This window comes from Mytilus galloprovincialis, chromosome 3, assembly GCF_965363235.1.
Source record: "Mytilus galloprovincialis chromosome 3, xbMytGall1.hap1.1, whole genome shotgun sequence".
Classification (NCBI taxonomy): Eukaryota; Metazoa; Mollusca; class Bivalvia; order Mytilida; family Mytilidae; genus Mytilus; species Mytilus galloprovincialis.
In genome coordinates this window covers 12,307,239-12,325,957 of record NC_134840.1, presented here as the reverse complement: position 1 = coordinate 12,325,957, position 18,719 = coordinate 12,307,239, and the positions used below count along the sequence as shown (strand labels likewise).

The following is an 18,719-nucleotide window of genomic DNA, read 5'->3' as shown; positions in this document are numbered from 1 at the left end:
TGTTCAATGAAACGTGAAATTGGGTAAAAAATCTAATTTGGCATTAAAATTATAAAGATCATATCATATGGAACATGTGTACTAAGTTTCAAGTTGATTGAACTTCAACTTCATTAAAAACTACCTTGACCAAAAACTTTAACCTGAAACTCACACTTTCATTTATTATGTTCAGTGGACTGTGAAATTGGGGTCAAAAGACTAATTTGGCTTTAAAATTAAAAAGATCATATCATAAGCAACAAGTGTACTAAGTTTCAAGTTGATTGGACTTCAGCTTCATCAAAAACTACCTTGACCAAAAACTTTAACCTGAAACTCCCACTTTCATTTTCTATGTTCAGTTGACCGTGAAATTGGGGTCAAAAGTCTAATTTGGCTTTAAAATTAGAAAGATCATATCATAAGCAACAGGTGTACTAAGTTTCAAGTTGATTGCACTTCAGCTTCATCAAAAACTACCTTGACCAAAAACTTTAACCTGAAACTCACACTTTCATTTATTATGTTCAGTGGACTGTGAAATTGGGGTCAAAAGACTAATTTGGCTTTAAAATTAAAAAGATCATATCATAAGCAACAAGTGTACTAAGTTTCAAGTTGATTGGACTTCAGCTTCATCAAAAACTACCTTGACCAAAAACTTTAACCTGAAACTCCCACTTTCATTTTCTATGTTCAGTTGACCGTGAAATTGGGGTCAAAAGTCTAATTTGGCTTTAAAATTAGAAAGATCATATCATAAGCAACAAGTGTACTAAGTTTCAAGTTGATTGCACTTCAGCTTCATCAAAAACTACCTTGACCAAAAACTTTAACCTGAACGGACGGACGGATGCACAGACGAACGGAGGCACAGACCAGAAAACATAATGCCCCTCTACTATCGTAGGTGGGGCATAAAAATAAATGATGCATACATGTATATTTTCTACAACTAAATTGCTAGTTTTCATTATAAAACTTATGTTACATATACTTTTTTCTGAAGAAAATTCTTTAACTTGTCCATATCTAGAAGATTTTTTTTCCTGAATTTTAGTGCTTTCCTTTAAAGTTGGCAAATACTGGACCTTTTTATTTCTTAATTTGAAGGGTACTAATTTTCTATCCACATTCTAATAGACTATTTTCATATTACCAATTTTTGACTCTGTTGTAGGACATTCTGGTGCTCGGTCAAGCAAAAGCAACTAAATAAAGAAATTATTTTGTTGTGCATAGAAAACATAAAAGCAGTCAATTGCTCCCCAAAATATACGATGGTAGGTTTCACTTGATCAGACACAGTGTATGATTTATTTTACTTGAAAGATAATCAGAATGTCCTACCACAGTAGACAACTTTTTGAAAATTTATATTCGCTGTAATCAAGTCTTTATTATGAAAAAAGTTTATTGATTGAAATGATCACCTCCTGTTCTTCATATATCATTTTGGGGTTTACCCCGTATCTAATTATTAAGGTTAACGGATATTATATTGTGAGCAATGCTTACCGCAACTCTACTCAGTTCCCATAGTTATATTATATTATCACTAACTGTTTGGTTCTGTGTATTGCCATGTATGTAATAGTGATTTTAATTTAGATTATAAAGGAACTATTGAAGGTTTAAACTCCATCAGGCAAAGTTGGCTTTAGATGGATTTGTCTTTTTATTTATGTCTCTTTTAGTTCTATAGCTCTTCAACTGTTTGTTTTATTCATCTGACTTTCAAATATTCGGCTTTGAGAAGACCTGATGAAGGTAGTCCATAATAGCGCTTCATACACATCAAATTTATAATGTGTTGTTTCCATTTTTTAGATAGCTACAGAGTTTGCTATTTTAGGGAAAAGAGTGAGCACTCCAAGAATAGAACATAAACAGCTGGGAATAGATATGGTATTTAATCATAAAGTAGGCCATTTGTAGTTAGTAATAAAAAGACTTCAAATACATAATGTACTCCTTTTATTTATACATCATATATTAGTGATGCAAGAGATCATACAATTAAATAAACAAACACACATTAGACAAAACAAGCAACAAAACAAACAAAGTTAAGACACATTAATTAAAATACATGAAAACTTAAAAAAAAAGTCTTATTATGCTTCAGTAAGTAAAGCAACATGTTTGTGTAGATGATTTGATTTGATTCATTTTGTTTTAACACCACTTTTAAGCACCACATTAAGGCTATTTGGTGGCAGTCAGTTTTTATTGGTGGAGGAAGCCGTAGTGCCCAGAGAAAACCATTGACCTTCTATAGGAAAACTGACAATTTTAGTCAATTAAGATTGGAGTCAAGTGCAACCTCACGAGGGGGGTTCAAACTAACAACCTCAGTGTTGACTGGCTAGTGATTACAGTAGTAACTACATGGATCCAATCGACCACTGAGGCCCAAGTCTATGTAAATGAAGTAAAATAATAACATGAAGGATACCTTTTGTACTGCACCACATTCCAAAGTGAATTCCAGAATGAAGAGTAACATTTAAATCAGGGATGCCATACTGGTTCTCTCCAATATTCTTTTTAAGACAGGAATTTCTAGACATACTCATTATGTAAATATAATTGAAATATACAAAATAAGGAGATGTGGTATGATTGCCAATGAGACAACTATCCACCAAAGTCAAAATGATATAAATTTAAGCAACTTAATATGCTAAGTGAAATAGTAAATTTAAAAATATCACATCTGCTTAAATATTGGATAAGATCTCACCATGAACCTATTAGATTATGGTGTCCTGAAAAGTACTTTATAAGTCACATTCAATGCAAATTTCAGTGCAGTCAAGATAATGACATTGAAAAAATATCAGATAATATATAAACTATAAAGAAAACGGTACCCATATTTATGATCAATTGATCTGACTTGCCATAAGATACTGCATTATCCTACAATAAGCACCTCTCTAATCTAGTAATCATATTGCTGCACCATTAAAGCCTTTATATATATCTTTTATATACAAACAAATTTCATATGATAACAAACAAGATGGAAAAACTAAATCAAATAATACAGTTGTTTACATGGTTCTTTTACTTCAATTGAACTTATATTTGAATCTAATTACATACAAGTACACATTTAAATTATGTATCTCTGTAATCAACATTAATATTTAATTTGTAATCCTTTTACTTTAGACTTCAAAAAGAAATTTTATGAATTCTAACTATTTACTGTCTATTGTTTCTAGCACAAATTCTTAAAATAACATTAAAACAAAGCTGCAAACAGTAAAAACATTTAATATAAAAAAAATCGGGTAAAATAAAAACATGTTGAAAATATTTTCAGGAAGACAATTTTTAAATGTAAACCTTTTTCTGACATAGAAATTTAAATGAATGATTACCATATAACATATAAAAAAGAACATAAAACAAGTTTTTGTTCATCACAGCTGATAGCAAGCTTTACCTATTGCACAGATATTATAACACATCTAACACTGATATTACAACTAGACATGTCTAACACTATAATTCAACTAGTAGTACCTAATTATATACACAACCATTTTACGGTTTTAGTACATGTAATGCAGATTGGTTTAAATGTTCATCTCACACAACAAAGTCAACTTCTTGTACTTGGTGAATAATGAATTGACAAATGCAGTTGATATTTAATCTATCTGGGCCATAAATATGATCTTTACAGCATTTAAATTGTCCATGCCCATCCATTTCCAAACAGCACCAACATAGTATTATAGTTATAACACAGTCATGAAGGTTGGCAAGATATTGCGATTCCTTGTTTATTCATCACTTATTTCTTGTCATTCATCTGTGAGGGACGTTAGGTGGTTCATCTGCTTCAAATATAATCCGTAGATTAATAAAGCCTGATCTGTAAAGAAAATAAAATCTATCAGTAATATATCTGATGACCCCAGGCTACTGTTAACCAACGCATTTTTTCACGAATACTTTATTTATATCACATTTGACCATATTTAGTTCACTTCGCAGCCATATAATTTATTTATGGAATGATATAAGTTTTACATATTCCAGTGAATTTTCTACTAGTGAAAGTGGCAATAAATGGCTGACGAGAATAAGTTGTTTACAGTATCTATAGGACACCTGATAAAGTAGCTTGATTCACTTCATACATCAAGTGTGAAATTCTGTTTAATTTTGTCTTGGACTTTTCATGGCCAGATGAAACCTTTAAACATTGTTTGATCAACTCTTTCAGATGAATGTATATGCACCAAGTGATCTTGGAAATAACAATGACTTTTAATTATTGGTCCAGTTTATTACCTTATACTTATTTTTTACGGACTCAACATATCAAACATATACATTATTGATAATTTTGAACAGGTGGGATATTCTTTGCTACAATTTCAATGAAGGACTGCACTGATAGTCTTGAGATAAAAGGTAGCCTATAAACTATCTCTTGCTTGGAAGAGTATAGATAATACTCATGACTACTTTCCTAGACAACAACAATGACATTGGATTAATGTTGCCATCACATTTTCAATTACTACAGGACTTAGAAAACCCATCTTGGTCCAGTAGCTTGAGATGGAAAATTATCATCAGAACAAGAATGTGTCCTCAGTACACGAATGCCCCACTCGCACTATCATTTTCTATGTTCAGTGGACCGTGAAATTGGGGTAAAATCTATAATTTGGCATTAAAATTAGAAAGATCATATCATAGGGAACATGTGTACCAAGTTTGAAGTCGATTGGACTTCAACTTCATTAAAAACTACCTCGACCAAAAACTTTAACCTGAAGCGGGACAGACGGACGAACGAACGAACGGACGGACGAACGGACGCACAGACCAGAAAACATAATGCCCCTCTACTATCGTAGGTGGGGCATAAAAAGTAAAGGAATATTTACAAAAATAGTGATATTACCTTAATATTTGAGTACATTTCCTATTTCTAATAATATAAGATGAGAAACACCCTCACACATATAAATGACAGCCTAATACTTTGCAAGGATAAACATATTTTGCATTTGTCTTTGAACTTTCTATGTGATAGAGATACAAGTCCATTAAAACTTAAAATTAATATCATTAAGAAAATAATAACTTCACAATATATTATGAATTACTCTAAGAATAAAGGATGGTTCATATAGATGACAACAATAAATTTAAATTGTAGAGAGTCTTATAACAACAACACTTTAGGGACTGCTGCAGAAAATTTATTGATCGACATGTTTCGGTGCCTAGGGCACCGTCATCAGGATAAAAACAATACATAAAATCATATTGAAGTACAAAATCGGGTTGTTAAAATTTAAACGTCACAATGTTACAATGGTAAGTAACGTTATTAATAGCAACGTACTGAAAGTGAAAGTGAAAGTTCATTGCAAGTATGTAAATAAACTATAAAAAAAAATTAAAATAGAATGTTTTTGTTGTGAAAATGTTTGTTAAAATTATTCTGCCAACATGTGTGTGTCCTCTTGCATCGTGGAAAGAATAATACAATAAGTTGTCAGGCTGTGTATAGACTGTATAGGTTGTGTGGTCTGAATGTTCTGTTAAATTTCTTCCCCAAAATAGACGACATTTTATCAGCAATTCCGTACCATTTCGACTGGCTTCCCTTGGCCAGAGGTACTGCTTCCAATCGCGTCAGGAATGCTGTAAAATGTTTCGGTCGCCGAGAGTAAAGGACAAAGTATAAATATCACTGGTCTATGTTGAATTTAAACTATGTGTTCGTTCATCAAACTATCGGGAATGGCCAGTAATCCGTAAAAGTGGTTGTATCTCGAGGGTTGTATGTTTGATTAACATATTTTCGGGAGCATCAGATTGAATTTGAAGAATACGAAATCGGGTGCATTTAATTTCAAAAGAATTCTGTTAGAGAGAAATAATTTCCTATCACTGTTCTTTTCCTCCTTAAGGCTCGTTTTGGGTTAAGATGGTCCGTTATTATCTATTTCTTTTCTTGTGGTTGATGGCAGCATTCTCGGAAGGTTCCTGTGGGTGCCTCAATAAAATATAACTTTGTTTATTCTGTGCGAATGGCTAGTATGATTAGCGCTGGTTGCAACGGCGGTTTCCTTACGGAATGCAGGGGTTCACGATAAAAAATAAAATCAATTACAAACGAAAGTGAACCAACGCCTGGTGAGTCTGTAGTACGGTAGAGTCCATAAAGTGGATACCTCGCCGGGTATGCAGGGTCGTTATGATAAAAAAACATAAAATGTAGAGAGTCTTATAACAACAACACTTTAGGGACTGCTGCAGAAAATAAATTTAAATATATACAAACCTTTTCATATAGAGCCATATAACAGTTCCTAACAACTCCTTTATAATAATAACAGACATAAAAATCAGCACAATGTAACAGGTATCCTCTATAAGCTTCCGTATACTGAACAAAAACTCATCCATTTGTAAGTCAGAGATGTTGGTCTCTGAAGTTGTGTGCCTGAAATGGAGAAACACAGAACAATGTAACAAGTAAGTCAGAGATGTTGGTCTCTAAGTGGTGTGCCAGTATAGGAAAATCATATCAGAACAATAAAAAAAGCATTCTATTGAACATTCCACTGTTTACTACAGCTATCTGCTATTGTTAAAGACTTTATGTTGCCCTGTTAGATGTTTCTGGTTATTGAAGTTGTTAGATGGCTATCTTATTGGCAGGTCTGAATTTAATCATGAGCATTGTACCAGGAACAAAGATATATTTTGGCCTGTGATTTCATAATATCTTCCTCAATCAAGGGCATAATATGGCAAACTTTTTTTGTGCACAGAAGTTTATAAATCCTGGCTTTTCTAAGATACTCAAAAAAAATAATTGTGTTTACAATGTTGTCAAAGCTGTTGTATGCTTAAATATTTAGGTAGTTAGATGGGGCTAAGAGTTACAAGTCCCAACATTTCTGGCTTAATATTAGAATCTGCTTTTACAAGTATCCATCTAGCATGTAACTGTTGGGCCAACTCCTTTGGCACTAGCACTAGAAAATATGAAAACATACCTTAAATAATGTCTTGGACTGATCTTTTCAAACTGACAGGCTGACACTATAACCTCTGGAAGGTTAGAGGTCGCATCATTATCACACACTGCTGACACATTAATTGACCTTAGATAATCACAGTAGAAAGATGAATGTGCACCATGCATTGACTTCAAGTGATCTTCTGTTGATCTGTACAGGAATAGGTGGCGCTGTACATATAAATTTGCTATTTCTTGGTATGCAGGATATTGCATCAAGTTTATACGATTAGAATGAGTTTCTAATCGTCTGTTGATGAATTTCTCATTCAGTTTCAGCAAATCATCCTGAAAAAATAACATGACAAAAAATAATAATACCTGCATCAACACTTTCAATGACTTTTGTGGCAACAAGAATAATCTAAATTTAAACATAATGTATGTGTTATAAATTATCCTGATTCTTTATGCATATCTTTTATATTGTAATGTTCATCATGTTCTTATTCAATTTTCTTGTTCATTTGATTATAGTTAAACTTTCAAGGAAGACACATTTGTATCTCATCATTTGGATAACAAAAAAAAAAGCAGATCAAGATTAAAAGAGGGACGAAAGATACCAAAGGGACAGTCAAACTCATAGATTGATAACAAACTGACAACGCCATGGCTAAAAAATAAAAAGACAAACAGACATATAACAGTACACAAGACACAACATAGAAAACTAAAGACTAAGCACAAAGACTAAACTATTCTTACTTACCATATTATTGTAATATCCTAGATAACTAAACGTTTCTCTGTTGACAAAATGGAATGTTGCCATTGACAACACATAAACAAACAAACAAACAAACACTGTAGCTATCACCTTCGGGACAAACATGCTGACCATTGACTGGAAATGTAAAATATTTGTTAAATATTTCTTGTTAATTTTTTACCTTGTAAAATATTTCTTATACATTTCTTTTTAGTTTAAGGTTATCACTTTTACAGAGTGTTGTAAGATTTGATTTTCTTTCGTCAAGTATAAATCATTCTAATAAGGAATACTGTAAGTTATTACATGCATTTAGTATTGTGACTTTTGAAAAATGAACATAATGTGAGATTATTTATTGCAATTTTCCGACACATTGCAAACAGATATATCTATCAGATAAAAAATGCAACTTTTTAATATTGTGATGCTTACTCATTCGCATTCATTGCATTCAATAATTTCTGAATTTACAGTACTGCTAAAAGGGAAATAATACTGACAAACATTTATCTTTATACCTTACTTTAATGTTATCTGTCAGACAACATCAGTCCTTGATATTAGATTTTTTTGTTTTGCTACCATTAAATGTTTATTTTGAAACAAAACAGAGGTTTACTAACCAACCTACCATCCCTCTTTCCTAAAGCATTTGTAAGATGTATATTAGAGAAAGCAGAAGGTACTATAAACCAAATTTTTCTCCCTCCACCTAAACATTGGAAAAGTGTAGAAGTGAACACATATAAATTGATGCTGTCCTTGTTTTAATGAGTATATTACATAGTTTACTCCTGTACGGTAGATACATTTAAAGTTTTGGAGAATCAAAATGGATCACACTTTACCTTTAGCATTAAATCCCTCAATGTTTTACAGAATCCTGATTTAAACAATCTTTTTTGTCGTTTAGCAGTTTCATCATCTACTTCTTGTGTTGGATCTACAAAAACAACAAATCAATACCTAAATAAATAAATTATTTTTCCTTAAAAAATGCCTTATTAATGAGAAGTTAGAAATAAAATTGTTTAAACTAAATTTAATGCACACAATCGCATCATAATACTTTTCAATTAACTCCCTTTATTTCATCTATTCCACATAGATATGTATAGCTAGAGTACATCATAAACATCCCAGAGTACTACTAAAATCCATCCTTTATCAGCGGAATAATCCCTGGTATCCATAAAGATACAAGTAAAAAAAGAAAGCAAAAGTTGTTACCTGTTTTATCTCTGATGTCTACATAAATAGGATATCCATATAATATCAGACTACAGACTCTTACACCGACCAATCAAATGGCTTAAATCTAAAAGATGAGATAACCACATGAACATATAAATTATTACCTGTTTTATCTCTGATGTCAACATAGATAGGATATCCATATAATATCAGATTACAGACTCCCACAGCTTTTAGCATGCGATGTAGAAACCAAACCACATCAATAACAACCATCAGGGCAAAGAATACCATATATCCACTGTAACTACTGGCTTCTTCCTCTCTGTAAGGATCACTCTGTCCTTGAGAGTGGTTGCTATGTAACATGTCTGCCTGGATCCAGAAGTTATGAAACTGATGAGTTCTTTCTGAACGAGTGTTGGTTGCTGGATTTGGATGAACTTTTGGTCCAGGAATGAAAACATCATCAAACTTGGGTAATACAGGAACAGGGATTGGTTTGTCTGGAATAAAAAACATTTCATTTACTGTGGATTAATTATAATTTGTTGGATACTAATTGTCACAGAATTTCATGGTTAACGATGAACCACCAATTCCAATATCCACTGAATTACAATTCTCCTTTAGGAATTTATGCACTTTGGCCAAACCATGAAATCAAAATATCCATGAAAATACAAATTTTCCTCAATCCACGGTTCATTTTCTGGAATTAATACATAATATACTTCCAATTTCTAAAGCAAGAGGAGTATAGTGATGTGGGAGTCAATCCATTTACTCATCTAAAAGACAATTGATTTCAATCTTTAAAGTATTCCTATCCAGTCTTAGAATAATATGAATAGGAGAAATTTCAGGTTTTTCTCATCTAAGAGACGACTTGTTTAAATCTTTACTTATTCCTAATCACTCTTAGAATGGTCTGATTGGCAAAAATTCTATTCAGCTTAAGACGACTGGTTTTATAACCTTCATGTGTTTTAACCTTTGAAGGATGTCTAGTTGACAGATTTTTCTGGTTTTACTCACCTAAAGATAACTGAGTTAAATCTTCAGGTATGCCTAGCCACTGTAAGAATGGCCTAGTCGGTAAGTTTTCCAGATCTCTGACATTCTTGACAGATCTACGTAAGAACTGTGCTGTAGTTAACCATTTATTCTGTTCCATACTTCTATAAGTCTGTTGTAACTCTGTGGTAAATTTCTGTCTCATAAACTTTATATAACTTTCAAATCTTTCTCTGAAATGAAATTAGATTGTTTTGATTTTATTAGGTCATGGGTGGAATACTTAGAGCAGATGAAAGGATTATTAGTTACATAGTGTGCTAGTGACCTAATACAGTATATATGGGGTCAGTAAATTCCATAAGGGGTGAGAGTGAAGCTCGAATCCCCATATGGAATTTACTGACCCCATATATACAGTATTACGTCACTAGCACACTAAATAACAAATTTATCTTACCGACTATCTTAACGTGTGAAATTTAGACTAGTGACCTATCAAAATGAGCAAGTCTTCAATACTGGTAGCATTAAGAAATTACTTTCATTGATCCTAAAAAAATAGATGCCAACAATAACAACTTGTAAGGTTTAAATGTGTTTTATGAATTTATTTCAATCTTAATCATCAATTTCTTCGTCTGTTGAAACCTTTAAGATTTTTTCTCGGTACCGTTTTGTTTTTATAAAGGAACGTAACACCAATACTAACCTTGTATGAAATAAGCCCCACCTACCTACTAACCTAATATGAAATGTACACAGTCTCCACATGGATGCTTTTAACCAATCATATTACTAGAAATGTATAGGAGGTAAGATAAAATATTATGTTGTGAGCTAAATAGAAACCAAAAACACAATAATGAAATTGATAAGTCATAGGTTGGTATGACAAGATTATATTGGGTCACTGGCTGAATTGAAAGGTATACAATGTAAAAGCATCTTACAACGTGTCTGGACATTTTTATGTATATATCTTAGTGAAGCTATAAACATACCTAAAAATATCTATATTAGATGTAAACTTTTGTGCCAGTGTTTTCATCTGATTGCCCAATAGATTGTGAATGTCTTTCTTGACAATGTCTTCTGTAGTGTTTCTCTCAATCTCCTTCCTCAACTGAAACAAAATCATATCATCTTGGTGAAAAGTTAAAGAATCCATTATTCAAATGTCCTTGAAATTATTAATTAATTGCTGAATGCTTAGTTTTCCATATAGGCAATCAATTGCTAATTGGTTGGTAATAGAAAACATACAAAGCAAAACTGGTTTGCCCACATCTCAATTTACTTATTAGTTGTTGTTTTTGTTAATGATTTAATTTAAAACAGTTTAAATTGCCATTAACTATTACTTGATATATCCAGTCCAGATGTATAATCAAACAATACCAGCTATAATAAGCATCAACTGGGGTTAAAAGCCTATACAGAATGTCATTCTTTGAGCACTTAATTTCTTTGTTCGCTTGTACCCACAAAATCCACAAAAAAATGGTTACCAAAGAATAATAATGAATCTATAGTATTATCATTTCTCATAATATTAAAGGTAAGTTGCAAATCATTGTAACACATTAATTTATTGAGTAGTGTTTGATTTGAATTTTCTTGTAACTACAAACTGCCTTACTTCTTTAGTGTAAATTGCCATTGGACATTAAGCAAGCACTAATCCATCAATCTAGAAGCATATATTTTATAAGGAATCACTTGATTCCCAGTTGAAGACAAGACCTACTTACATCATTCAGATTTTCAATTATAATAAGCATCTGCTGGTCACACATCTGTTTACTTGAATTAGCTACAGAATTTTGACGGTGGATTTCAGCCAGAAGATGGCGCTCCATATGGTCTAGTTCTAGATGTGTAAAGGCTGACTTGACTGATCTCTGTTGTTGGTAATTCTTCAGGAAAGCTGTTGTGTCACTGTAACATAAAAGGAAAATCTCATTTTATATTACTGTTGAAGCCATTCCATAAATCATTAAAATCTTAGTCAAGTAAAAAAGGTTTATAGTGAACAGCAATTTTCTACAGGTTAACAGCTATTGGGTACCATGTGGCCTTCAATTATGATCAAGAACACTTGCCACATAGTTAGCTAATATAGGCTATTTTACAAGGACATAGATATTTCCTATGATTACTTACAAGTGGCACAACTTGTAACTGCATCATTGAACAGAACAAATACCCTCGTGAATATACATATGTCAAATTAGAAATGGAAGAAAAAATGTTCTACCATTAACAATATGTGGCACCACTTACCTATTAACTGCAACAACGATGAGAACAAACACTGTCATTGAGGCACAGACAGCAAATAGGAAATGGAAGGAAATATATCCTACCATTAACACTAGGTGGCACCACTTGAATTCTAATACGTCACTTGTAGGTTGGCCTGAAATAAAATGTTGGGACTAAATTCACTACAAAAACATTTATAAATAATAGTTTTTTATATCAGTAGTTCCTAATTTCTACTGTACTCTGGACAATTGAGAGATTGACCGATCATAAAGATTGTCAATTGTTAAAGACTGCATGTTGTTGATAAATCAATTTTTGGTTGTTGTCTCATTAACTTTAATCCCAATATGGCAAATAAAGATGGTATTGAAAAATTTGAAGGCCATACAGTGACCTATAGTTGTTCTGTGTCATTTGGTCTCTTGTGGAGAGTTGTCTCATTCACAATCATACCACATTTTCCTTTTTATATTAAAGAGAAATCAGATGTTCAGAGACTTTAAGCTTAAGGATTGAATTTGCAAAATAAATATTGAAACTTACCAAATTTAACCATCATTCCAAAGGCAGCTATAAATAGTAACAAGACAACCACACCAATTACTGTAGCCATGAATGGAATAGAAAAATGTGATGGTTGTTTGGAATCTTTGGTTGTTGTAACTTGTCCTTGTGTAGAACCTGGAAAACAACAATAATTAACCTGACGTTAATTTACTGTTAATATCTCAAACTTGAATACATTAAGCCACCAACTGAAGTAAGCTGTGCATACAAATTGTTATTGCTATCAACACCTAATGCATATTCAGTCAAACCTGTATTTAGAGACCACTCAAGGGAGAAGGCAGAAGTGGTTCTTGACTACAGGTTCCACAGTTTAAATAGAAGAAAGCATTTATGTAACAGTATTACTTCTCAGTATTTAGAGACCACTCAAGGGAGAAGGCAGAAGTGGTTCTTGACTACAGGTTCCAGAGTTTAAATTGAAGAAAGCATTTATGTAAAAGTATTACTTCTCAGCTCGAGAAAGGACTCCATCACAGATTTTGATACTTTTAAATAACTTTAATTCAATTGTTCCTTATGACTGTAAAGAAAAATTTATTTCTCTAGCCTTGCTAATTATACTGTATGATAATCAACTTCATCATCCTCATTTTTTGGCAATTGTTGTCAAAATCATAAAACTGCCAATATCAAATACAAGTGGTCGTTAAGGCAGGTTTGACTGTATAATATACACATCTAAGTTACATTTTATAACAAAAAAAATAACTTTTAGGATATTAAAATTTGATGCCTAAATAAATGAAATAGCCATACCTGACGAGTAAACATATTTTCTTCCTGCAGGTTTAAAAACAAACAATTGATGCACTGTATCTTTGTCCTTGACACTAAGTGCGAATTCCTTGTCAAGATAACTCTTGTCCCCAGTGGGTACAGCAAAAGACAGTTCAAAAGTTTTGGGGCACCTGACTTGAGCTACAAACTGGTACAGAGGTTCAGTAGGGTATCCTGGATCTGTCAAGTTGATACTTAAAACACCTAAGAAACAAGATAAAGAAGTTATAAACATTTTCTTTCTTAAAGATATTTTCCATTTGTACAAAAAAAATCTAAATCCTTCTTTCATTTTCCAGCCATGTTGTTCGTTTATGTGTTAAATATTTGTTTTTCGATCATTTTTTTTTTATATAAATAAGGCCGTTAGTTTTCTCTTTTGAATTGTTTAACATTGTCATATCGAGGCCTTTTAAAGCTGACTATGTGGTATGGCCTTTGCTCATTGTTGAAGGCCGTACAGTGACCTATACGGTTCCTGATCCCGAAAAATACCTGGCTTAAAAACACAAAATCCTGAGGTCCTGAATTTAAATAAATGTAAATCCCAAAATCCCGAAATTCGAAAAAAGAATTCCCTGAAAGAATCAATCCCGAAATCCTGAGCTTAAAAACACCTGATCCCGGAGTCCTAATAAAGGTCCTATCCCCCCTCTCATATGAGATTGTGTTAAGTGATTTACTGCAAAATTCATAATCATAAGCTTATTTGACCCCTACCCCATCCCTTCCATAAAACAAGAGTGCACATGCTGAAATGTCTCGCCTTCTATACTAATCATTGAAATTATGTTGATAGTCCTAAGTATAAAGCTAAGCTTTAATACAACTGTCACATAAACTTAACATTAACCAAGATAGCTAAACAAAAACCAATGAACCTTGAAAATGAGGTCAAGGTCAGATGAACCATGCCAGGCAGACATGTACAGCTAACAATGCTTCTATACAATATATATAGTTGACCTATTACTTATAGTTTAAGAAAAATAGACCAAAACACAAAAACTTAACACTGTGCAATGAACCGTGAAAATGAGGTCACGGTCAAATAAAACCTGCGCGACTGACATAAAGATCATTAAATTTTTCCATACACCAAATATAGATGACCTATGGCATATAGTATTAGATAAAAAGACCAAAACACAAAAACTTAACTTTGACCACCGAACCATGAAAATGAGGTCAAGGTCACATGACATCTGCCCGCTAGATAGGTACACCTTACAATCATTCCATACAACAAATATAGTAGACCTATTGCATATAGTATGAGAAAAACAGACCAAATCACAAAAATTTAACTATAACCACTGAACCATGAAAATGAGGTCAAGGTCAGATGACACCTGCCAGTTGGACATGTACACCTTACAGTCCTTCCATACACCGAATATACTAGCCCTATTGCTTGTAGTATCTGAGATATGGACTTGACCACCAAAACTTAACCTTGTTCACTGATCCATGAAATGAGGTCGAGGTCAAGTTAAAACTGTCTGACAGACATGAGGACCTTTCAAGGTACGCACATATCAAATATAGTTATCCTATTACTTATAATAAGAGAGAATTCAACATTACAAAAAATCTGAACTTTTTTTTCAAGTGGTCACTGAACCATGAAAATGAGGTCAAGGACATTGGACATGTGACTGACGGAAACTTCGTAACACGAGGCATCTATATACAAAGTATGAAGCATCCAGGTCTTCCACCTTCTAAAATATAAAGCTTTTAAGAAGTTAGCTAACACCGCCGCCGCCAGATTACTATCCCTATGTTGAGCTTTCTGCAACAAAAGTTGCAGGCTCGACAAAAACAGGATAAAAAACATATTTTTAAAGAGAATAAATTAAACATAAGTTATCTCTACAATATAAACATGCCTGGACATTCTTTGATTTTTCCAGTCACATTCATGACCCAGTGTGTTGTATTATGGGTAATGTTTCCCTGGAGGTGATTAAACACTAGTTTAGCCATAGGGAACAGTGACTCGAGGAGAGATTTGTGTCTATTTACTACAATCCTAATACTTGGCAGGTCTGATGTTCCTTCTGATGATACAACATAGGAGTGGTTATCATGGAGAAATTCTACCGAGCCTGGATACTGGTCAAATGGTTCATCAATTCCCTTGGCCATCATTATGTTGTCTAAAACTTCATCCTCACAGGAATGCTGGGCTACAAGATATCATACAACTCACTTTATGTACAGTTAAGGCTATTAGTGCTCATAACAATCAACTGGATATTAACTGACAAACTTTATCAAATCCTTAAAGTACAAGAGCCTCTTTCTCGACTTCAGTGAAAAGTCTCACTGATCAACTCAAGTAATCTATATGTCCCCATCTTCCTTGACCAATAGAATGAGTTTCTCTTTAACCCCTTTCTATTGATAAAATTAATAATACAGACATGAATGTGAATGAGTTCAAAAGGACAGCTTGCCAACATATTTTAAGTCACCTGGTCATAAAGGGTTTATTGGAATATTATGCAGGTTCAATAATCATATGACTTCTTTAAACTCATTGTTGCTGTCCATTGTTTAGAGATACTCAAATACAATCTTATTTTGTATGGAATTCATCTTAAATTTTTTAATAGCAAAGGATATGATTCATTTTGGCAATTAATTGGAGCATTCTATAACCAATTGCTACCTATTAAATTATATCATTGACCCTGCAAGAATACAAACCTACTGACAACAAGAAAAGATCTCATATTAACCTTTGTTAGAAATGGAAAAAATTTATTGGATCAAGCTTACCAAATGAGCTAGATGTGGTGCTAAATGGAGATTTTGGTCTAACTACAGCAGAGGTCTGTGTGATCAATGTTTTCACACTAACATCTCCTTGTTTATATCGTCCAGCTGCTACTTGCTTTGTTACACTGGACATTTTGACAAAGTCTGGAATTTGTCTGACCTTGGAATCAATATCAATGTCAACAATCTTATCCCTAAAATAAATAATTGAAATATAAGTTATTACAACATGGTGATTTCTTGCTCCTAAAACTAAATGTAAAAATAGTCTGCCTACAAATTTTAATTTCAATGCAGCAGTTCTTCTAAACTTTGTGATTTTGTTTTCAAGGACACACACGAAACATATATATTTTCTTATCAACTTCTTAGTACATGTTATGGGTATTATTTTAATAGTTTTATTTGTATTATAGTTTTTCAAATTAAATGTACCATGAAAATAATAGTTCTTCATCAATAAATTTGGTATTTATTAAAGTTCCTGTTGCCACTTAATATCCACAAACTTTTAAATATATTGAAATAACACTATATTAAATTAAATCAAAATATTAAAGCTAAAAATCAGTTACTGTTAATTCAGAAATTAATGTGTGCATCCGTTATCAAGATTTTAGAAGAAAAATATAGATATATGAAACCGACTTCAGAATGTGAGTTCTTATTATTAGGAATCTCACTCAGTAGAATTATTTGCATTTATAAAAACCTCGCAATAATTTCTTTAGTTACAGTATACTTTTGTGTACACACCCATAATGCATTTTTCCAGTTGTAATCCAGCTTCCATCACTTTTTACAATCAAAGTCTCTGACACAAGAGTCTCATAGTAGTTTATGACATTGTAGACCAACTCCATTACTGTATCATTGGTCACTGGGGTCATGTGACAATACACATTGTTTAAATTATCATAAATAGGTCTGAGCTGGAATCCAAGAAGATCACCAACTAAACATCTACAAAATATTAAGTAATCATATCATTATCATAAATAGGTCTAAGCTGGAATCCAAGAAGATCCCCAACTAAATATCTACAAAATAATAAGTAATTTGTTAAACTTTTAAAAGATATAATACTTTGTCTTAGGTTGGATGACAAAGTATGAAAAATAAAACTTAAATTTTGTGCATAAAAGGCACTTTTCTGGATTTACTATCATCAGGAATGCTCAAAGCAGAATATTTGAAAGCCTTTTTGGTATCACATTGGTCTGAAATGATAGCTCATAATAACACACTGATAGGTAATACATGGAACATATTACTGTCTCAAGGGGAATAACTCACTGTTCTGTTTGACAATGGTAGTCATGGTATGTCTCACAGAGGTTTGTACAATTAGAATCAGCACAGCATGACATACAAAGAGGCAACCGAGGGGATCTCCCATTATCCTTGTCTGTTACACCACACTCTCCCCCTTGTAACCTCATCTTCTTTGCACATGTCTTCGTACAGTTTAGGCAAGCAGCATTCTTAGATACACAACTATAATAGAACAAGATCAAGATTACTTTAATTTCAAGATTAAGGTTATTACAAATTATCATGTACTAGACAATATTACAGGAGATCCCACATGTAGCACAATAAACATAGAATCTTATACTGTTTAGACAGTGTTCAGATATTTTTTATTAGAGGAGATCCCACATGTAGCACAATAAACATAAAATCTTATTCTGTTTAAACAGAGTTCAGATATTTTTTTCAACAAAGATAGATAAGTTCAAGGTCTTCAACATGCTCGCTTTAGACTTAATATTTTAAATTATGCGATTTAAAATATTATCAAACACCTTATTTAAATTTGAGCATAATTAAATGTATTATAGTGTATCCTTTATTAGTTTATTGGTGGTCAAGTGTAAGATGAATTTCACGATAACTTTTCCTTGTAACGTTATGGCTTTGCAACCATTCTATCTATTCTTCCTAGTGAAGCAATAATAGATATAAGACAAAATAATTAACATATAAATTTCTTTGTAATGGACTCACTTTTCCTCTTTTTCTATCCAGATAGGTGTACTGCTACCAAATCCTGATCTCAGTTCAAATATATTAGTAACAGGTCCAGGCTGGGAACAGTAGATATATCTGGATGTATGCTGCTTATTAGGAAAGTTTCCATGTCTCATGTATGTTTCACATGGCTCTATAAATGTTTTTCCTCCATACATCTTATTTTTGTATGTTATATTCTACAAAATTAATTTAATCAATTAAAGATTACAAATAAAAGAGGAGCTTAAAAAAATTATCTTTTATTTGGCAGTAACAATCTATATATATTCATTGCAAATTGGTATTATATTTTGCTGA

At 32.5% G+C, this 18,719-nt stretch overlaps 1 protein-coding gene across 2 annotated transcripts in view; it reads right to left on the bottom strand.

Annotated features, from left to right (window-relative positions):
* Positions 1-1,942: 1,942 nt before the first annotated feature.
* The window catches only part of LOC143067197 (uncharacterized), a 46,707-nt gene continuing 29,930 nt past the window's right edge, over positions 1,943-18,719 (bottom strand). For both annotated transcript variants that reach the window (XM_076240292.1, XM_076240291.1), the window contains exons 16-32: positions 18,396-18,598; positions 17,682-17,882; positions 17,142-17,348; positions 16,386-16,579; positions 15,491-15,790; positions 13,578-13,802; positions 12,795-12,932; positions 12,267-12,402; positions 11,735-11,921; positions 10,985-11,106; positions 10,002-10,213; positions 9,128-9,469; positions 8,618-8,712; positions 7,767-7,901; positions 7,032-7,342; positions 6,311-6,472; positions 1,943-3,874 (exon numbers count right to left, since the gene is read on the bottom strand). In XM_076240292.1, coding sequence (XP_076096407.1) covers positions 3,808-3,874; positions 6,311-6,472; positions 7,032-7,342; positions 7,767-7,901; positions 8,618-8,712; positions 9,128-9,469; positions 10,002-10,213; positions 10,985-11,106; positions 11,735-11,921; positions 12,267-12,402; positions 12,795-12,932; positions 13,578-13,802; positions 15,491-15,790; positions 16,386-16,579; positions 17,142-17,348; positions 17,682-17,882; positions 18,396-18,598 — 3,237 coding nt within the window. In that variant the 3' untranslated portion in view covers positions 1,943-3,807. The remainder of the gene's footprint in view (positions 3,875-6,310; positions 6,473-7,031; positions 7,343-7,766; positions 7,902-8,617; positions 8,713-9,127; positions 9,470-10,001; positions 10,214-10,984; positions 11,107-11,734; positions 11,922-12,266; positions 12,403-12,794; positions 12,933-13,577; positions 13,803-15,490; positions 15,791-16,385; positions 16,580-17,141; positions 17,349-17,681; positions 17,883-18,395; positions 18,599-18,719) is intronic.